General features: G+C 41.3%; 1 protein-coding gene across 3 annotated transcripts in view; it reads left to right on the top strand.

Annotated features, from left to right (window-relative positions):
- Positions 1 to 22853, top strand: part of arap2 (ArfGAP with RhoGAP domain, ankyrin repeat and PH domain 2) — a 124276-nt gene continuing 101423 nt past the window's right edge. For 2 of the 3 annotated variants that reach the window (XM_028564378.1, XM_028564376.1), the window contains exons 1-8: positions 1 to 347; positions 3406 to 4302; positions 4884 to 4966; positions 8151 to 8227; positions 8550 to 8614; positions 9875 to 10237; positions 11075 to 11144; positions 21131 to 21251. In XM_028564378.1, the coding sequence (XP_028420179.1) occupies positions 3461 to 4302; positions 4884 to 4966; positions 8151 to 8227; positions 8550 to 8614; positions 9875 to 10237; positions 11075 to 11144; positions 21131 to 21251 (1621 nt within the window). In that variant the 5' untranslated portion in view covers positions 1 to 347; positions 3406 to 3460. Of the gene's footprint in view, positions 348 to 2017; positions 2083 to 3405; positions 4303 to 4883; positions 4967 to 8150; positions 8228 to 8549; positions 8615 to 9874; positions 10238 to 11074; positions 11145 to 21130; positions 21252 to 22853 lie in introns of those variants that run through there. The other variant, XM_028564377.1, reaches the window with a different exon arrangement.

The raw sequence follows: 22853 nt of genomic DNA, 5'->3' as shown, positions 1-22853 counted from the left end.
GAAACAGGCTCACTTATAACAATCTCGGCAAAGGGATTGACAACTTGCAACAAGGTCCACCACAGCACTAACACTATTAAATCCTTCAGTTTAAGAGTTTTTAGGAGCACAAATGAAGGTAAGGTGACTGTACTTCACAGCTGGCATTTCGAACTCCTGGCCCTGCGCTGAAATGGGCGTGGAGTTATCGAACAGCGGAAACAGACGAGTGTGTAAGCACGCTGTTGAGGGCTCGCGACAGTCAACAGAGGCTCCGAGCGGAATAAAATGTGACAGAAACTGGACACAGCGAGTGCGCAAAGATGTGCGGATGATGCTGGAGGTTGCCTCCTGTTTTAAATCTTCAGGTAAGCTTTTTCAAACCACCGGACGGACGGCGACGTACCGTAAAACACCCTGACTTCAAGTGTTGTGTGTTTATTTATCAAAAACTGACTCAAGTGTGTACGAGACTGAAATGAACTAGCTTAAATTTAAATTAGCTGTTTTCCACGCGTCAGAACTGCAAGAAACGATTTGCACCACTTACCGGTAATTTAGGCACATTCAAACAAGTGTAAACTGCGTCACGCACACTTTAATTGACAATTTACATTATATTCATAGTGGTGTAATTACTTTTTTTCCTCCCAAGTGTAAACAACACATTAACACATTTCATACGTTCGAACCTCTGGCACGATGTGCCTAATGAAAACACACTTCAGCCCAAACAACGCAGTGTAATTTGTAAAATGATAGCTTTATTAGCCTTTTTTTAAACTACAGTTTTAAATTACATTCTTTAATACATGTTTGTGTGACTGTATCCTCAAAACAACACTTAATACTGAATTAGAGAATATGTCAACAGGGCACACCAAGTGCAAAGCATGCACAGGTATTTTTTTTTCTCAAACCAGGAAGGGGACACAAATTGGACTTTGTTCATAGTTGGTTGGCTGAGCGATGTGTGCAGAAGTATGAGGTAGTTATGTGTTGGTGTGCATGCTTGGGCGTGCATGCTATACAGTATGACTCACTCACTTGTTCAGTGTAACCATACCTGTGGTGGGCCTAGTGGGTGTAACAAACCTGTGTTGGCTGGCAGCCATGCTTTCAGACAGTTTTATTTTTGTAGAGGACACAATATCTAGCTCTAATATATTGCTGTCAGTAGGTTGTGTAGAAGTGTGTTGCCTCCAGTTTTATCTTAATGTCTACACACACACACACACACACACACACACACACACACACTGCTATGTTCCTATGCCCATGTGGGATGTGCAAGCTGTTTATGTTTGAAGTTCTCTTTTTGCTCTTTTCTATTGATCTAAACACTCTGTGGGCTTGGACACGGGGCAGTAGCTGTGGATCAAAACTCCTATATCTAGCCCTTAATAATGTTTGCTGAATATGTGTGCTCCACTCTGGGTAGTTTGTATGTGTGTGCACTGTGTGAGTGGGTGTAGAAGCGCTAAAAGGCAGAGATGAAGTGCAGGCCAGGTCAAATGTGCGAGCAAGCTTTGGCGTATGCCTGTGCTGGCTGTTAGCCAATACAGGTCCCTGCATGTTAACACTGCAATACCCAGCTGGGCAGGCCTGATATATTCTACAGGCCAACAGTCGTGTGGAGCTGGGCCTGTGTTCTCAATGCTCAAAAATACAAAGCAATGTAGCAGCTAAGGTGTGATGTGTGTGCTCACTATGTAAAAAAAGGTCTGCTTTAAAAGGCATCTGGACATACAATAACACAACTGATGTCAACCTAACACTGTGAGAAAATTGATTTTGCCTTTGTTTTTTTTTGCACATCTTATCATATCAGATTGTTGTGCATAAATATATGAAAGGGGAAGATATGCTATGTTATCACCAGGCTCATGTTTAAGATATATAAAGGTTACTTTCTGTTCATGTTTATTCTGTGTACTACTTGCACAGTAAAGCACTCAAATGTAAACCCATGCATATGCCACAAGATTGTGATTACTTGAAAGCAGAAGTAACACTTCATGTCCCCTGTGTACTGTAGGTTTGTAACGCAAAAGAGAAGTGGACATTGCAAGATGTTGATGTATCTTCCCCTGAGTTCAAAGTGTGAGTGTGTGTTTAAGAGAAAGAGGCAGCAGTTCAGCCACCCAATTAACCATTGCTTGAATTTGAAGAGATGGTGTGAAAGCATGAGGAAATGGACATTTAACAATAGCTTGCCATTTCAAGTTTTGTACTGTATGTTGCTAGGCAGTGAGCTGTGATGTAAAGCTCTCATTTTAAAACTAAGAGCTGGGAAAAAAAGAGACAAAGCTATCAATTGGCCTTTCTGCAGAAATCCAGTTTGTGTGTTATTTGATTCAAATATCAGTACAAAGTCTGTTACCATAACCTTACCATAGAGCCACACTTTAATGGTGATTTGCTATTTCCTCATAGCTATTGCTGTTTCCTGCTGTTTCATCTAGGAGTGTTGCAAACTTAGATTAGGTTTTGTTGGCTGGCATGTTTGCTCACTTGTTGTTGTTTGTACAGCACATGCATCTTGGATCTTTACAGAGTAAGAAGAAAGAGACATTTTTTGGGAAACAGGCTTGTTTGCTATATTGCTGATATTACATGACAAGATCAATGTTATTCTCTGAGGTAAATATGAAGCTACAGCCAGGAGACTGTTAGCTTTGCTCAGCATAAAGGCTTGGAACGGGATGAAAAAAGAAAAACCTGCATACCAGCGCCTTTTCAAAGCTAAGGAATTAATATGGTGAATTTTGTTTATTTACGTTGTACAAAAATGAAAGGTGACAATGACCCATTTGTGGTTTTACTGGGGAATATGTGTCAAATTATTTCTTGGCCTGTCGTGGTGACTTACTGGAGTCTAAAACCATAACTTGCATTTACACTTTAGTTATTGTACGTGGTACATAGACTAGCTGTTTCCTCCTGTTTCCAGGGCTTCCCTTCTGCTTTATGCTAAGTTAGGCTAACCGTCTCCATGCTGTAGCTTCATATTCATCATAAAGACATGAAAGTGGTATCGATCCTCTCATCTAACTCTTGGTAAGAAAGCGCTTTTCCCAAAGTGTTGAACTTTTCCCTTGATGAGGTCCAATAATGTCATCAAAATGGTATGAAGGTAAAATCTAACCCTTAAATACATTTTCACCTGCAGATCTCGTTCTAAGATAAAATCAATATCCACTGTGAATCATTTTGGCTTGTAGAAAAATGCACATCATTAGAGCATAACAGATATTTTAAAGTATTCCTGTTAGAGTTAATGGATGTTTCAAAGGTTAATAATTGTCTATGGTACAAGATTGGAGTCATGCAAATATTCTGTTTGAGGGCACTTACAGCCTCTTAAGTTTACAGTATTTTTCTTGGCTCATCACATATTTAAATTATTTTTTTTTGTGTCTACAGTTTAAAGCATCTTCTGAAGGTCTTCCAGATGTGGCACAGTTGAGACTTGAGCATCATGTTGGAGCCTTCAGAGCCTAGCCAGAAGATTGTGGAGTGGCTGTCCACCCTCCGCCTGTCCCAGTATACCCCATATTTCCAGAAAAGAGGTTATCAAGTTCTGGAAGACTGCAAGGACCTCACAGATGAGCTCCTCCTGGAGTTTAACGTGCTTCCAACAGGCCATCGTAGGCGCATCCTCCGGAGTTTGGAAGCACTAGGGGTGAAGCGGCCGAGCGGTGGAGAGGAGGATGAAGAGGAGGAGGGAGGGGTGGAGAACAGGAAGTGCCGACGGAAACCTGTGCTACACCCGAGATATATCTTCCTGAAGGATAAAAAGAGGGGGACTTCATGTCAGCACCAGCAGCCAAAGGAGACGAGAGAGTACGAGTTGGAGGGCAGTCAGACTTTGCCTCCAGGAGTTGGACTGGGAAGAGAAATTCCGGACGTCCCAGAGAGCAGATATTTTCGCCCGCCTCAACCGGCCCCGCGCAATCCCCAGAACATTCAAACATCGCTGCCTAAACTTACCTGTGTCCCTGCCTCCGTGTCCTTCAGAAGCAGCAGCAGCAGCAGCAGCAGCAGCAGCGAGTCCCTCTCCATATCTGAAATGCCCTCAGACTGGGAGATTTCCTCAGAGGATCCCTCACTGTCCAGCACCGACTCTTTCCCCTGTATGGCTGAGGTCCACCACCCAACGCTCACTGAAGGTTTTCAAGGTGAAATGGTGGAAAACTCCATCTATGAGACACAGAGCAGTTTCACGGTTCCTGTAGGTCCACGGCTCACTCGCTCCTACCGGCTGAGGCACCGGCCTGTCCCTGAAATCCCGAATCAGACCATTCTGCCACTTCTGGACAGGTAAGAGTTAAACTTGGGGGAACAGTTCAACATTTTGGGAGATGTGCGTCTTTACTTTCTTGTAGAGAGTTGGATGAGATGTGCTAAGCGTCTGCTGGCTTTTAGATTCATATTTACCATACAGACATGAGAGTGGTGTCCTCTTCTCACTTAACTCTCAGCCAGAAAGCAAACGAATGTATTTAACAAAACCATTTCTTTGAGCATAAAGTTTGACTTAATAAAAGTTTATGAGTAGTTGAGAACTTATCAAACAAGTTAGAAGAACACAGTGAAAAGCACCTGGAGAAATAAATTTTGCACGCTGCCATGGCATGAATGAATATGAAAACAAGACTTTCCCTCATTGCATTCATATTTACACTGATGGAGAACCTGAGGCCTGTAATTTAATATTCAATTCTGCATTTCATGTTCATTATTACACCTCATGCTATACGTTGTTCAACTTTTGAACTGTGAAACAAACTTTCAGAGTGCCACATCTCTATTCTGAAAGCCTTTACGCCTAAATGGTGTTACCTATTTTTCCCACGTGCTGCGTCGGTGGTTCTAATCGACTGATTTCTCTTTGTCCTCAGGAGCGCACCATCAGCGCAAACAACCAGCCCTGAACACCTAACCGGCTCCGAAGGTCCCATCGGTGCAAGCAGCATACAGAAAGGTACACCGTCTTTCAGCTGCCTCCGCTTCATCTCTGCCATGAATATTTCATTCGGCAGTAGAGTCAACGGTGCTGTTGTTTGCCCGTATGAAAGAAACAAGGGGAGATGAGGGTAGCGTGTGGGTGGGGTGGGGGTGTTCAGCAGCTGTGTCGTGGGAAACGGCGTCGCCCCCGTTTCAACGCACATCTCACAGGGAACATACTCTCTCACATCTTGTCCCTCAGCGAGACCCTGACGTGTATTCCTGTCGAAGTTTTTCAGAAGTTGTTTAACTTTGCTAACAACACACAGGCTTGTAGTACAAACACTACAAATATGTTTTGAATTTCTCCTGTTCCCTTGCTGTATTTATTGGGCTTAGTCGACCCTCATGTCTCATCTGACGAGATACTACGTGAGCTGCTTTCTGTGCTGAGATTGATGTGTTCTCTCAGGATTATTTGACTCATCGCTTTGACGACAGTCTGTGTGAATGTGTGTCTGAAACGCCTGTTAACATGTCAGTCTTTTTGGGACAATTTCTGACCACATTTTGACATTTTCTCTTGCAGTCATCTGCAGCATATCAACAGTTTTCTGTCCATTTTCTACACTTAATCTCCCCTCACGCTCTTTTTGGCTACCCCATCCTTGTTCCGTGTACCTTTACTGCAGCAGTCTCTTGGTACAGTAGGCCTTGTTTTTCAAATTTTTTCGCTGTGTGGAACAAGACAGGGAGTGAGACTTGAGAGAACGGCAAGACAGTATAGTGGATTGGGAGGAAGGAAGAGGAGATGGATGCAAAACAGGCTGAGAGACGGAGGAAGAGAGGGAGCCAAGACGGTCCCAGAGCAGGGTAACAGGGAACTCGACTAGCAAGCTAAATTTCCCTTCACAGCAAGGTCTAGCAAGGTGTTATTTGACTTATCATTTTACCAGAGCATATTTGAAAAGTTTATTCAGAGATGAGATCCAAAACTTGAAAAAAGAGCAGTGCAGTCTTACAGTATTCAACCAAAACTTGCTGTTGGAGGCTAACCAAATTTTAGTTATCACCCCAAAAAAAAAAAAAAAACAAATGTCATTGAGAAATCTCTTGTCTGTTTAGTGCTTCTTCAGCAGCTGTGTGGCAACACCGCACACTAGGCAAATCATCATTTAATCACCAATGACTAAAAAAGTAATAATAATTCCACGGTCGTACAGTGGCATATACACACACTGCTCAGTTTAATGCACTTCCCTTTTTAAGTACTATACATGTGTAGGGTAATTGTTTCTGTGACTGTGCTGTGGTGCTGAGAAACCTCACCTTGGTGCACACACATCACACTGTTAGCAGGAATTCTCTGTTAGTGCTAAGCCACACCTCAGAACAAAGAAAAGACTGTATGTACTAGTGCTGAAAAGAGAAGTGAACTGACAGAAAATGTATGGACAACAATTAAGTTGTATTATTGTTATAATTGTGTAACATGTTCACAACTATTCCCAGCCTGCAGATCTAGAAAGCTTACTGTACATTCTCAAACAATACTTTAAACTGTTTTTGTTTCATAAATTCATAAATTGCTGGCAAAGCTTGCGCTAATATAGTACTAGAGAAATCATAAAAAACATGCTAAGATTTTCTAATTAGCGCCACAAAGTACAGCTGAGGCTGATGGGGAATTTTATATTACTGTAGAGTACTTTTTATATTAGTATTTGCTCATGTTTTAAATATATATATATATATATATATATATATATATATATATATATATATATATTGCATTAGCTTTCTTAAGGGGATATTTACTTTTACAAAGAAAGAAATCTACAGTCAATCTTACAAAATATTAGTAAAAAGGAACCTAACAGCAACAGTAGCAACATTCAAAATAACAACCCCTATTATTTTTATCTTAATTGTCATCATTTAAAAACTAGTCACCAGTTAATTCAGGGAGCCTGTGGCTGAAACAATAAACAGCTTGGTGACTAATTTAAATTCAGATGGTGACAGTTGTTTCTCCTCTATGCTCAGTGTGGGAGTGACACAGAGGACTGATAAAAACAATCTGACCTGTAACTCCCTGACTTGAAAGAGCCCAGACTTCATTCACAACAAAATCAATCTCCTCACTAACTCCAAACTTATGGCGGCATCTAGGTCTCTTCCCAGTTCGCGACTTTAGAGCGAGTCTGTTCAATAGCAGATAAAGAAGCAGTGTGGTCGACTTGAAGTAACAAAGGCAGAAACCGGAGGCAGAGCTAGTGCGGGAAGAATAGAGGGAATCAGACAGGAATTGAGTACAGTAGCGTCCGGCAGGCCCTCGGAGAAAATCGTGAGTGGCCTGAAGGTCGGCTGATAGATGATGACTGATGGTTGCTATCTGCCCACCAAGCCTGTTCGCAGAGAGGGTGGCTGTGTTGGAGTGGATTTTATCATCAAGTGAACTGACCCCATCATAGAGCTTACCAAGCCCAGTACATGACCTTTGTGCCCTTCTGTAATGGCCTGCATTGTTTGAGAGTGTGTGTCAGTAAAGCTTTAAAAAGTAATACATTCACATCTGTATTGGCGTATGTGTGTACTTATTTGACTGTCTATCCTTTTTATGTCTGTTTGTCTCAAGGCATGTTTATGTGTCAGAGTGTATTTCGATCTTTGTCTGTGTGCATATCTGCCTCTCCACCAGTGTCTATGTGTGTGTCTAGCCCCGTGGCTCCGTCTTGTGGCCCTCACAATCCTCCGGAGAGGGTGGTGTCATTTTTCACAGTGACAGGCAGTAGCCCACGCAGGGTGGCCCCCAGGTCTCCAGACTAATAGTTTCTGGCCAGAGTCTCTCCGTTCTTCTTCTTTGCCTTCACTTCCACCGGCCACGGTCCCTGCAGCAGCCAAGACAGAGAAATGGCCTTGGCAGGGACTGAGGAGGATCGTACTCCCAGTTGGAAAAGGCCGAGGCAGAGAGATAGGCACGCTAAAACAAATTTTAATTGGTTTACTGCTTACATGGATCAAATGTTGGCACATTTATTCAGATCAATGAGTTGGTTTAATCAAAGGGCACTATAACATCTAAGTGATTTAAAATTTAACTGGAACAATCCTGTTAAGCTCCTTACTTTTATGCACCATGTTTAGGCCTTCACACTGTGTTCTGCAAGTTTCAGTGCAATGACAAAACCACATTTTTGTTGTTTCTGTGTCCTTTTTAGCTCCACTTCAAAGAACCTTGACACCTATTGCTCCCTATGGAGAAATGTTCCTGTACAACAACCCTGAAAGCACTCCGGTAAGACAGCGTACACTCCCACTAGTGGACAGTGAGTAGCTGCTTACCAAAGAGGAACAGACATTTCTCAGATCTTCAACACTATCAGCGGTGTTTCAACCACAGTCTGTACACCAAACCTCCCTCTCAGTGTTCATGTTGTCACTATGGACACACAGCAGAGTGGGAAATGTGCTTGTTTCAGTTTGCCTCCTGAGGTTAATGGAAATGTCACCTAGCCACTAAAGTCAACATAGCTTAGTGCACCAACACGATAACCGTGTCTGACTGAAAGATGGACACTTTCTTTTCATCTGATGTTAATCTATTTTGTGCTCTATAGGACCAAGGCGCTAAAGATGGGTTGCAGACGGGTTTTAAGGGCAAGATAAAACAGAAGAAACAGAGGTATGGTATGCTGATGTAATACTGCTGTCCCATGCACTGGTTATTTTCAGATGTTAAAGCGTCCATATTATGCTCACTTTCAGGTTCATAATTGTATTTTGAGGTTGTACCAGAATAGGTTTACATGGTTTAATTTTCAAAAAACACCATATTTTTAGGTCTCTATTTTAGGTACAGAGTGAGACATATCACTTCTGTACCGTCTTTGTTTGGATTCGCACATGTGCAGTAGCTAGGTAAGGATCACATCAGCTAGCTAGCTAGCTGTTTCTACAACTTCAGTCAGTACAAGGCAGAATTAGCCGGGAGACTTCTTCTAAACGAGGGCGCACTTCCAACTTTGCATGGAATACCAGAACAGGGACATGTAAGTATTTCTTTTGTAGATGATGGTGAACTAGTGTGTATTGTAGCAGTGTTTTGCCATTGAGACGTAGAAAACCCTGCAGATTTTGAACAGCTCACCCGGAGACTGAAGGCAGGTTACATTCAGAAACCCGTATCTCACTCAAAACAGCATGGATGTTTGGATGTTATGCGTTTGTCATAAAGTGCTTTATGTTCCGACACCAACGAGACCAGCAGCTCTACATTCATCTTGCCTTGCATCTTCCTCGTCTTATTTCTTCCCGGCAGTGTAGACGCTACTTGGCGTATATCTTCTTCGCCGTTATGTATGTGTGCTCGGCAAGACCGTTTTGTGTTTGAGCGCCCCCAAGTTGTGTTTTACTGTAACTTCAGAAGCTCCAGTCACGTGAGCAAAAGCGGCAATCTCATTGGTTGGAAAGTTATTGACGCAGCGCGTCAAACCAAAAAAACGAACCCGAGGCATTTTAAAAAAAAATGCCGCTTTTACGCGTGCCGTCTTTTGCGTCTGTGTGCACACTCAGATTGGCGCCCTTTGTTTAGTCACGAGGCGTTAAACGTTGGCGAATATTGCGCGCAAAATTCGTCCCGGTGTGAACAGGCCTTTAGACTTCACTGTGAATCAAAAATATATCAAGTCATATTAGGGCAATAATTATATATTTCCTACATACTGTACTTGACAGAAGCCTTCTTAAAGAAAACATATTGGGATGCATGCTTATTCGCTTTCATGCCGAGAGTTAGATGTGATCAATGCCACTTTCATGTCTGTACGCTAATTATGGAGCTAGGCGATGATAATATCTTCTCATCTGTCTCCTAAAGTAAAACAATTATTAGAATATCCCAAAATGTCAAACTGTTCCTTTAATGCTATCTATGCTCCTCCAGAAAAAAGATGAATAAATGGAAAGAATCCAAGGAACAAAGGTCTCCCCCTGCTCCAGCTATCCCAGACCCCTACAAAGAGGAATACTCAACAGTGAACGAGTGTGCCAGCATTTTGCCACGAGGCAGTTTGGACCAAAGTTTTCTAGTGATCCCTGAGGGTCATGCTGTGGGACCAACTTCCTCTGGACCCAAGGATGGATCTTTAACCATGGTGGAGTGTGAGCTCTACTCAGAGCCTGCAGATGCTTTGGGGGTTGTGACTAAAAATGCACTGCCTGATATTTCTCCATACGCATGCTTCTATGGAGCCCCCAAACACCAGGTGCTCAAAGTGGGTTGGCTGGACAAACTGTCGCCTCAAGGGTAGGTTACAGTTTTGCCGAGGATGATAATTGTCGTTAGAGACTCAGTTCAGATTATCCGATATCAGACATTCATTTTTAGTTACTGTAATGATACATGGATCTTCATGAAATCCTCATGAATGCCAGTTTTACTGCAGCTCCACATTGCATAAGCAGTGTTATGCATACTTTTTTTTTCTATCATGTTCTACAACCAAACAACCTAAAATGTGCCTCATGTTACTTCCCGTCAAGGCACACTGGCATAGTCATCCCTGCAGTCATTCAACTACTGCTTCCTGTTTTTTGCAGATGCTTTACGCTGCACTTTTTTTCTGCTTCCCCCTGTGTCTTTTATCTTTGATAACCATTTAAAACTGATAAATGGTATTATATACAGAAGCCCGAAGCAGATCCATCCATAATACATGGCACCATAGAAAGGAAAGGAAGATGGGATATGACCTTGTAGTATTGAGATGCACAATATGTCTGCTTTGACTTAGCTTGGCTTTTTTTCCAAGAGTCTCTTGGACACATCATTTACTCTACTCTACATTCTCCTTTACCATCTGATTTGCATAGGTTTGGCAAACTGCCCTTGGGCTGTTGCATATTCAAATTGGAAGTGCCCATTTGTTTTGATTATGCTAATTGACAGATGTTGATAAAACTCTTGACGTTAATGAATCAATGGCACTCTTGATGAAACATGAGTACCTGTTCAGAGCAGATTTAGTTACTGGCTTACTGTCTTGACAGTTTTAGATTTGTTTTGCTTATTTCACTCAAAACTGGTTTAGTTTGGTTGAACAACTCAGATGGATTGAATTTGCACCTCACCTTCTCTTTGCAGAAATTGTGTTTTTCAACGGAGGTGGGTGAGATTCGATGGCGAGAGTCTGGCGTACTACAACAATGACAAGGTAAGTGCGAGAAAAACACATGCACATGTTAACACTTCCCTCCTCCTGCTGACACACCCACATTCTCCACCTGCACACTACCGAAGTCATTCCCCCGTTACAGAAATCTATACCATGAGCAGCTGAGCCAAGATCTGAGTGTTCCCTTCCCTTTTCCTCCTTCTCATTCTCATCATCATCATCATTATTATCATTAGCTTGGCAGGGTAAAGAATGGGGGCAAGGACAGAGCGACATTACGCCACGCATGACAGGCCAGCACTCTCTGTGCCCGCCCAGCCATACAGTAAAGTACATTGATGTTGGCACTTGACCAGTTCCCAGAGAAAGGAAGGAGAGGGAAGGTGGAGGGAGAGACCTCTCTTTTTGCCTCCCTCAGCATTTCGCTCTCCCTGTACCTCTCTTCATTCTCTTTCTGTCTGATCTCAAAGATATTCAGTTTACTGTGAGAGAGGAGTGAAGAAACTAGAACATATTCACATTTAAGAAGTTTGAATCAGATAACTTGAACTGGTTAATCTATTATCAAAATAGTTGACAACTAATCGACTAATCATTGCAGCTCTATCTACCCGTTTAGTCTGGAAATGTTTTTGTATAGCGCCAACATTTACAACATACAACATTTTGGCTTAAACTGTAAATGAGGACAATATCGTTGTATGTGACCATGTGTGTCCCTTGGAACTACTTTTTTATTCTTTCTTTTGAATTTGTAATTTAGCTTGTTCCAGTCCATTTGCTACAAACCACTACACTTTACATCACAGGTAAAACTTTTGAACACTGTGTTAGAATGGTGTATGTTTGTCTGTAGCCTCCATTAGCTTTATTTATTAATTCATTTGACTTGTAATCCAATACAGTACGTATCAAGTCTACATTAATGTTTTTCCAAAATTGCATTATTATTGTGAGGTAATTAGGGCTGGGTAATATTTTAAATTTGTAAACAATTTTGCCAATGCAATGATGCTGTACACACAACCCAGACAGTGATATTGCACGATTCTGCATCCAACACTAATTACTACTGTAAATGTTTTTGAGAAGTCCAATGCCAGAATGTTAAATAATTTCTTCTTCAATATATGTGTGTGGCAGCTACAGTCCTTCAGTGTTTTAACCCTTTTTTGTCATGTAGCAAAATGTGCCAAACTGCTCAATGCATCAGTATGGGTGGGACTCACCACAGGCCTCATGATACCATATTATCACGATACTTATGTCACGATACAAAACTATTGCAATTTTAAACATATTGCAATATTCTGCGATATATTTTGCAATGTATTACCTTTTTTCCAACTTAAAATTTTTCCCAATTCCAAATGAGGTCCCCAAAGGAAAACGTCAACATCTATTTTATCTAAAAAGATACATTTCTGTTTGTTCATCTCCATTCAATTTTAATGCTTCAAAAAATATCGCGATACAATGCTGTGAAGATTTTTTTCCCCCACCCCTGTGCATTGGTATTAAATACAGAACTACCTAAATAAAATATAATATTGGGAAATGTCTGATTAAACAGTAGGTTAACAAGAATCGGACCAAGCAGTCAATGCCAACTTTTGATACTTGACTCTATTCAATACCTAATGCTACGGATATGTTTTAAAGGTCCAATATGTAATATTTGTACTGTAATAAATCCAAAAATGACACCAATGCCTCATCAGATATTAAGGAAACATGTTAAACTGAAATACTATCTTTTCTGACAACAATGCTAATTTCAGTATTTTTTCTTTTTGAAATTTACATTCCGTGACGGAATTTATGTTTATGTTTTGATCTGTGTGTTGTTATCAACGGCCCCGTTTGACAGGCAGGCCGGGTTGCCAGATATACCTGTAAAAACGTAAACCCAGCGCGCTGCAGCTGTAACGTTAGTACAGCCATGAAAGCAGCAAACAAATGAACAGGATCAACGGAGATAGATTCTACATGACATAAAAAAAAGAAAACAGCATGTTTCTAACAGTTGCGTGACCAGAGACGTAACAACCCCCTGGTAAATATTGGAGATGTATTTGAAAGATGGAGACAGCTTAGAGCCCAAAAGGACGCCGAGTTGGCTTATTTTCTCCTGAACCTGTAAGCATTAGCTTCAGGCTAATTTATCACAGCTACTATGGATGGGCATTTTTTGTCATTTCAACATTTGTGTACTCACATTGAATTATATAGCTAGAGTAACCGAGTTGGTTACTCGCAAAAACAATTGAGACATAGCCAGTAAAGTGATCCCGACTGGTCCTGGCTAACGCCGCCATGCTAACCCTGCTAACTGTTAACGTTACCGGGCAGCCCATGGCTGTTTACAGCGTGTAGCCTCTTCAGCGGCTGGAGCCGACAACGTGAGTTATTTTAAGCCACAAGAGGGGGGCTGTAAATCGGAAAGAGGGGACTATGAGTTTGCAGTGTGTTTAGCGATTGTTGCCGTAATTCTAAGCCAATGAAGTGTGTTCCGTCGGCAAGGTAATGGTATTTTTAGCGTTTCGTATTGTAATTCTAAGCCGAGGAAGTGTGCCTGACTGGCGTGTGGAGAGGACAGTGAGGTTGTTGTGTTTTTAGCGGTTCATACTGTCATTTTAAGCCGAAAAAGTGTGTCTGTTAGTTGGTTACAGAGCTCAGCGTGAGCACGGGCTTTTATGACTGTCAATATAGCCAGCATCTAACGTTAGCTACTCGGCTGTGCTGTGGAGTAATGTCTGGCTATGTGAGACTAGCATCTAACGTTAGCTACTCCACTGTGCTGTGAAGTAACGTCTGGCTATGTGAGAAAAGCCTCCAGCTACATTGTTGTGAATGCTGCGGTCTCAGCCTGGCAACCCCCGTGAACTTCGAGTCTGGGCAGGAGGGGGCGGGGGAGACGACTCTCCAGTATTTTGAATTGGTAGTGCAGTAACTATTTTAACCGCTAGCTGCCAGTATTACACACAATATTACATATTGCACCTTTAATCAGTACTCAAAACCTATTTAGAGCTTCGCTACCCAGCCATAGTGGTAATGCAGTGCAGACTTTGCAAATCAATCTGCCATTGAATTGCATTATCATGCAACAATAATGTAACAACTGACAAAAATTAATAGTAGACATGGTTGTACACTCGATGTTTAATGTGATCAATTACACAACCAAAAGTACATTTCAGAACTCTGATTTTATGCCGAACGTAAATGAATAGTTTCTTTTGGCTTCCTGGACAGGAAGAGACAATGCATTTAAAACTTTTTAGTACACATTATGTATATTTGAGGAGCTAGAACCTTCATACACCCTGGTATTATCCTTCAAAAAATGCTTTCAATGTATTAATTCTGTGTTCTCAAGCGGCCATAACCTATCTGACATAATGTGCTTTACCTTCATGTTCTTGCTAATGACTGTTGGATGTATCTTTTACTAAGAACAAACACATTTCTGTGTGTCTGTGTCTGTGTGTGTGTGTGTGTGTGTGTGTGTGTGTGTGTGTGTGTGTGTGTGTGTGTGTGTGTGTGTGTGTGTGTGTGTGTGTGTGGGTGGGTGGGTGGGTGTGGGTGTGACCTCTGCGCCCCTTCCCAGGACCAGCTTGTTTTTGCTGCAGCAGCGTTGCACAACATCACAATCAATGATGTGGGACCTGTCTGATGCTTGCTCGTTAATCACTTACTAATTATATCCCTCCATGCTCTCTCGCTCCCTCTGCCTCTCTCTCTTTCCCCTCGTTTTCTCATTCCATCGAATTTGTTGCTTTATTTATCAGGACACGCTCTGTCGCCGGCAGAGTGGGAATCGGCAGGGAGGCCAGCGAGTCAGCACTTTATACCCTTCGTCACTGTCGGTGTAGGCACAACAGTTTTTTGGAAAGATGAAAGTTTGCCTGTGTGTGTGTCTAAGAAGGGGAACAAAGATTGTTGTTTAGACTTTTTAAAGTCATCCTGCCAATGTGAATCATCCCTCTGAGAAAGCAGAGGGCTTCACCATGTTTCGGGTGAGCACAGATGTCAAGTACAATCTCTCTGTCATCCCTGCTTTTTGTGGCCAGCTGAGGTCAAGTACCACCCTGTTTGCCACCCAATGCCACCTCCACAGAGTGAGCGTGGGGGTAGAAGAAGATTGCATGGACAGAGGAAGTCTCTCAGCACCACTTTATGTCAGAAATTGAAATATGAGTTGTTGGCTTTCTCTCCCTCACAGTGCAGAGACATACATGTATTTTTGTGCTGTACCGAGTGCAGTCTACAAGAAGCGCTGTACTGCTCACATTACAAGTTATTTTTCATCCCATATTGTTATGTGTACGTATGTAGGGGTGCATAACCTACACAATTGATCTCAGACCAGGTCTATTGATGATAGGATTACTCCATTTGGAGAGTTTGAAATGGATTAGATACAATTTATCTTCCGTCTCCTAGGTGCTCCAATATAAATCAGTTTTTACCAACTATTTTCAAAGGAAAGTAGCTAAAGTTTGTAAAAGTCGCTAAATAGTGTCATGCCTGAATTATCATATTTATGATGTCATCACATATTGAATTAACATATATCAAGATTTAAAAAAATGAAATAAAGTCAAACTAAACTACTTTAGTGACTCTAACTAGCTTGATCAGTAGCTATTATTATTACTCAAGCTGCTATCATCTATACATCTAAATCTGAGGCTGTCACATTAGAGCTAAACGCTAATTTTACAGTGCTACTGTAGCATATCCACAATGATAATGCTATCATGCTGATGTGTGCCATGTTCACTATTTAAGTTTAGCATGTTAGCATTACTAACAGTTAGGTACAGTTGAGGATGATAAGAATGTCAGTTTTGCAGATATTTGGTCATAAACTAGTAGTTTATGGTATTGGACACATTTAAAGTGTGACTAAGTACCTTCCCTTACAAATAACAAGTTAAATTCATTAGCAATAAAACACAAACTTGCACCGTTCAATACACACAGGGTTTTTGCCACTACAACCAACTTGGTCTGGTATGACCAGTAGCTCATGGTACCTAACGTGAGCTATCTTTACATGGCTACATAGAATCTGTCTGGGCTCTAGGCCTTTTTATCCTAAAAATGTGTCTTGTGCACACAAAGTGTGGCAAAATGTTTGCAGTCTGCACTAGACTTTAGATTGGGCTCTGAGCTGACATCAAGACTGATATCAGCAGGGTTTTATCAGTTTATCATCGTCCAATCTTTACTACCCGTACACAAAAATAAAAATGCCTCCACACTGAAACATTCCCATGCTTGTTCTCTTTCTAAAAACTTTCAACACCCAAAAACTCTCTTGTAGTTTAAAATCCTCTGGGATCTGTCAGCCCCAGACAGACCTAATCACACTTAATCACAGTCGCAGCTTAAAGGTCTCTGGCCGCGGTGATGTCATCATCGGGGTAGTGGAGGTGGCGTGGGAGAGTAGCGAGATCCTCAGTCTCACTTCTCCCTCTGCATGGTTGTATCCAGTCTGTCTCATCAATCACCCCTTTCACCTGATTTCGTCAACACCGGGATTGACTTGGGAGAACACTTTGGGTCTGAGATGTAGTCTTCGGGGGCCCGATGTGGTGTCGTGTGTGTGTTTGCAAAAACTGTCCAAAGCCTGGCTTCAGGGAAGTGATGAGAATGGCTGGGAGGGATGAAGGGATGAGAGGATGGGGGAGGGGGGTGGAGGCTGAATAGCAGGCCAAAGGGGAGATGAGGTTTTAGGATCAGGGATCAGTCTCGAGTGTATCAGTCTGCCTGATTGTCTGTCTGTCTGACACTGAAAAGCTCTCTCTTTCCAAACCTGAAAGCTCCTCTGCTTACTCTCTCCTGTGTTTTCCCAAGATGCCTATGCTGCAGGTACTGTATACATATTTAGTAGCAATCTGTAGTCGATCCAACTATTTTCTTTCATGATTTCATACATTTCCAGGTGTTTATTTTGCTATGCATAGCACGGCTTGATATCCAAGAGTTCCTAATCATACAGAGGGACATTTATGAATAGATATAATTTGAATTCACATCAGTGCAACCCATCAGGTTAATTTACCACCTTGAATTTGATCCCTAGCAAAGTAGTAATTTAAAATTTTTAAAGTAGCACTCATCAATATTTTTTATATTAATAAAGGTTTAAATGACTGTGTAAAGCCCAGTTCACACTAGAGCTGTCAATCTTCCTCTATAATACCATTCAAATTCCATTTGATTTTTTTTTTTTATATTCGAATAATATTAGAATATTTAATGCTCAATTGCAGCCTGTTAAATAATATGCACAACACTACTCTGGCTTATGCATTGTTAGACCTCACAATTCCTTGTGTTTCTCACGCCCGCTAAGTTATTGTTCATAAGACGTGACATGAGTGACACATGCGGGTAGGCCAAGGCGAGAAGAGGGAGATTAGCTAATGTTTGCCAACGTATTTGTAAAAAAAAAAAGTCCCATTTGAATTGTAATTTCAGCATTCGAATAGTATTGATTTTTTTACTATTTGCATTGTATTTGAATTTGGCCTCAGCAGAAGCTGTTTTCAGTAAAAAAAAAAAAAAAAAAAAAGACTGTACTCTACATTTTGGAATCTGCTAACATTCATCAGGTGAACACAAACATGTCTTGAAAATAAATGCTAATGTTGCTCCGTGTATACGTATAAATAATCAACTGTTTGCTAATACGTTCACCATATTAACAATATTAGGCAATGTGTAAATGTTGTGTTTACAGCACTGCCCCCAAGGGGCCAAAAAATAAAGTAGTGCAGGTTTAAGCATAACCCAAGACTTGATACCAAAATTCTTAGTTTTTGAACTCTATAAAATCCTGGAACAATAAAACATAAGTACCAGGCTGGCCTTGCATGACACACACCCTCAATATTTAATTATTAAAAATGAAATTATTTTTTGTCAGATATGTTAAAAAAAACAACAACCTGTTGACACGATTAAAATGACAATGTTATGTCACATTTTAATGGTCACCCTTTAGAGACCTGAACGTCTTGCTGACTACCTTAATAAAGACTTGATTTGGACTTACTTGGACACAACAGCTCTGCCTGGAAGAAACATCTTTAAAATCCTTAAGACATCCCACTTGGTGAAACAGCAAGGATGCATTGTTAATCACAGGCAATTTCTCAAAGGTGCAGTTTTCTGCTCCAACCAGTTGGTGTCCTCATGCCTCCATTGAAGTTGCACTGCTTTGCAGATGCCAGAACCTTAACTTCATGCTGATAGAAAACTCTTACCACCCTCTTTACCCTCCTCCCTGCTTTCTCCACACGCTGCCTCCATTATTGTAGGCTTTAGCTCCATTGCTCTGCCTTAATTGTTTCCTGAAGTTTACCAGGTTGTTTTTGAAAAGAAAGTAGACATAGTTATCCACGCAAGATAGGCACTTCCACAAAAGAAAAAGAAGTTACACCGCCCTGCAAAATGACATTGGTTGACAAATGTTGGGAGGGTAGTGATATGAGAAGGGCCAGAATGAAGGGAAGTGGGAGTGAGGGAGTTGAAAGCGGGAGGGACGTCAGGGTGAGGGGAAATGAGTGTGGAGGAGATCTTTGGCAGAGGGAGGTGAGTCAGGTGTGTTTGTTATTGGAGAAAGAGAGATAGTTAGGGCTCATTGCTTCCTTGGTAGTTCATTCTCTTGAGATTAGTCTGTAAACAGGTGTGGGTGGGGGTGTGTGGGTGCAGCTGCAATGCATAGCGTTGTGTCTGAATCAAAGGCTTTAACACTGACCGCTTCTTTTCATCGCCTCTCCGCTGACTGGGCTGAGTATTTACAGATGCACACCTCGCAATTAAACAACTCTCTCCTTCATGACCCCAAAAGTAGAATTAAAAGAATTAATTACCGTTAACCCATACTGGGGTATAATTATCAGCACACAGCCACCAAGCTAATCCATCCACACACACACACACACACACACACACACACACACACACACACACACACACACACACACAGACTCTTACTTTCTCCTTTCCTCACCTTCCTTTAACTTCTGTCTGAATTTAGAGAGCGAAAGGGGGGGAGATATTGGTGTGAAACTCCCCGGGGGAGAAACGCACAAGGCTGGCTGTCAGTAATTAGGTTGAGCCACTTCTTGCCATTGTTAACATCCTGTTTTAATAGGAGAAGGACCCCTCCCTGACCCTCTTAGGCATCTTCATTTCGACATGCTCTTTCCTCTCTCTTCTCCTCCAGCTGCATTGCTTTCTCTCCCTGATTATGGAATTCCACTGTTGCCTCTTCTTCCGTTTTTATCCCTTCGTTATTGTATCTCTTAACGCTCTTATTCATTTTCTTTCTCTCAGTCCTCTCCTTGGCCTTTCACACAAACCTAATTTCTCCTTTTTTTTCAAATTTCACGCTCCCTCCATCCATCCCTCCCTCCGCCCCCGCTCTCCCTTACTGACTGTGCCGGCTGGTATATTTTTGGCTCTGTGGTCTCTAGAAATAGGCTTTTGTGGCTGGCAAGGTCACTGGCTTAATTAAGAATGGCGAGAGGGAGTCAGAAGTTCACTTCCTTTTCTTCCTCAATTCATCCTTCCTTTGCTTACCTCGCACTGTGTCTTTGCAGGATACGATGGCGGCAGTACAGTAGAGCAAACTTACAGTATTGGGCATGGCAATCCCCACAAGCCGTTACATTGTGCTCAGGATTACAGAGAATCAAAATTCAGGTCAAGCCCGTTGAAGAGCGACAGAGAAAAAAAAAAGGGACGTCTGTTTTTTTTTTTTTCTTCATACTTTGCAATGATAATGACATTATCGACATGAATAATGCAATGTCTGAAACAACCCTTTTCTTTCCTTTTTTATAACCCAGTGATTTTCACGCCGCTACAGAAGCGTAATGTACTATCCCCTGGTTCACACTATTGCAAGCACATTACATTATCTGACATGTTCTTAGCTTTTTCCTACTACTTTAAGGGCATTTCTCTGTTATACTCGCCACATTATGGTTTGAATACTGATTTGCTGGTGGTACCATTCTTTCCTTGCTTCTTCAGAAGTTATAATGTTGATGTTTGATTTCTTTTTTTTTTATGCCACTTCTGTCTCCTTTTCATATTGACAATGACCCAGTACTTTTAATTGCCATTGTCAAGGGAAAATGTAAAAAAGGGTCATGAAGCCTCCAGTGCAACATCCTCCTTATTTAGATGCCTCTACTAGATCTGCTGGGGAAAAACATGTGGGTAATGAAACAATACACACACAGCCCAATCCCACTTTACCCAACAAGCTCTTCCTGTGCTTTACCCAAATCCCCACCACAGCGTGCCTCTTTTTAAACATTTGTGAAGTTTGTTTTCAGCTTGTAGATTTGTTTTATGGTGTCTCCTAACACCCAAACGACTGTGTCATGTATTTGGGCTTCCTTAATGATATGTGATTCACTTTTTTTGGTAGTTTCCTGCCCCTCCATTTCAAATCGCACCTATTTCAAATCTATCATTTCAGTTATTTGTGTTAATGACAACGATAACATCAATGTAAATCTGTCCTGGCTTGCTTAACCGGATGCAGCTCATATGAAAACACGTACTATGAGGTTTCTGTTTGTACTGCTGCAGTAGCTTTTTGATTGAAATGCTTCTTGTCCAAGAGCTCTGTACCATTTATCAAAGTTATTGCTTGAAAGGGAACAGGGAAGCTATTTTTGCAAATAAATTTGACGCTGTATTGATGTAATACAATGTAATGGCTCTAGTTGCAGGATGTCTGTCGAAACGGTTTCATATTGAATGCGATCAGTGGACGGTAACACAACTCAGAATTACACATCTTGATTCAAACAATGCGGTTGAATACGATAATTGTGGGTCTACAGATGCAGATAAAATAAGCAACAATTCAATAACATTATTAGTATCCATGAAGCGCGTGTGTGTCTGCATGTGTTTATATACCTATTATTTAGTATGGGTTTTTATCAGCTCTTATCCTTTTGTTCATGTGTCTCTCTGTTTAGGAGATGTACTCCAAAGGAATGATCCTGGCCAGTGCTATCAGACAGGTGCGAGGACTGGGTGACAACAAGTTTGAGGTAGTCACCTCCCTTCGGACCTTCATATTCCGGGCTGAAAGAGAAGGTACAACAAGTGCATCCTTCACTTTTTCTCTAGTGCATTTTGCAGCCATTTATCAGCTATTGGTTCTGTTTAGCTGCTCAGTCTGCCTCTGTTGCTCTGATCGTCTGATTTCCTGTCTAGCCTTGTTTTTCTCTCTCGTTCTCTCTGTCCTTCCTTCTCCCCCCCTCCCTTTCTGTTTGTCTGATCTCTCATTCTTACCTCACTCTCTCTAAATGTGGTAATCTTCTGCCTTACCCCTTTACCCCCTTTTTGTCTCTCCTCATGCAGTTTACTCTGCCATTTATCTCTCAAAGGACATTTTTTCAGTGTGATTTACATCATTCAAAATAATTTTGCAAGCTACCCATATGTAAAGAAAATAGTTCTAAATTTTAGGAAATTTGCCTTCGTTCAGAGCGTGATATGAGAAGATCAATACCATGTCTGTGCCTTACAATAAGTACAGAGTTGGGGTGTTTATCCTAGCTTGGCATAACAATTGGAGATAAGAGGAAACAATTTGCCTGGCTTTGTCTGAATTAAAAAATACAACTATCCAAATCTCGAAAGGCGCCAATTCTCCAGTCAGAAAACCATTATACTTCTGCAGAAGAAGAGGGCTCAAAAAGGTGGCCTATTTAAAAGTGCGACAGACGTTTCTGTTTCATCCCCCTTGCTCGCTCTCTCGCTGTTTATCAGACCACAGATGAGACAAGAATTAGCTAGCTGGCTGTACTCATTTAAAAAAACAATACACTGTATATATGACAGCTTAAATTAGTAGGGTTGTTTTTTTTAAATTTGGACAGAGCAGACTAGTTGTTTCCCCCTGCTTCCAGGCTTTTTGCTAAGCTAGGCTTAAGAGGTCCTGACTCCACCGTCTTACTTAACCAACATTTCATCTAATTTAATTTCACTCTCCGAAAGAAAGCAAATAAGCATATTCCTCAAAATGTCAAACTATTTCTTTAAAGTATTTTTCAGAATAGATTCTTGTAAATGCGCTATGAATATTATGCTATGTAAATAGGTGCCGAGGGAGATCTTGGTGGCAGTAATGACTTTATGTCCCTGTCTGAATCAGTGTTATTAAGTTAATCTAAAGGGAAACACTGTATAAAAAAATTAACAAATTCTCAAATCTCCCGGGAACTGACCTTTTTAATAGTCATGTTCCTTCTTCCTTTTCCTCTCTTCATCCCTCTGTCAGACAAAACGGAGTAAGAGTTGTATTGTCTTTCAGCCAGAAGCTTTGTCTGTGTTGGCCTTAATGAGAGGGGAAAGATACTCCTTCCGCTCCTTATGTCCTGCCGGCTTGATGGCAGTCTATTAGGCAGCTCAGGTCAAACTGAGAGTCCGTCTCTAGGGTCAGATGTTGTCCGTCGTTTGAAGAATGTGGATGAGTGAGATTGGACAACCTGAGCTTTGCATGGTTATGAACCTTTGACTCATTGTGTGGTATAGTGTGAATATTTGGTGGAACGGACATGTCTTTGAGATTATTGAGACTTAAATGCAAGTTATTGACATCTGCTGAGCAAGAAATAGGATTATCAATATTTGACATACTCATCATTTGATATACAGTCATTTATTGCTTAGTGCTCAGTAAGTAATAATTGT

This window comes from Perca flavescens, chromosome 19 (assembly GCF_004354835.1).
Source record: "Perca flavescens isolate YP-PL-M2 chromosome 19, PFLA_1.0, whole genome shotgun sequence".
In the NCBI taxonomy this organism is placed as follows: Eukaryota; Metazoa; Chordata; class Actinopteri; order Perciformes; family Percidae; genus Perca; species Perca flavescens.
Note: the sequence above shows the minus strand (reverse complement) of the source record. Positions and strands in the feature narration are given on the sequence as shown.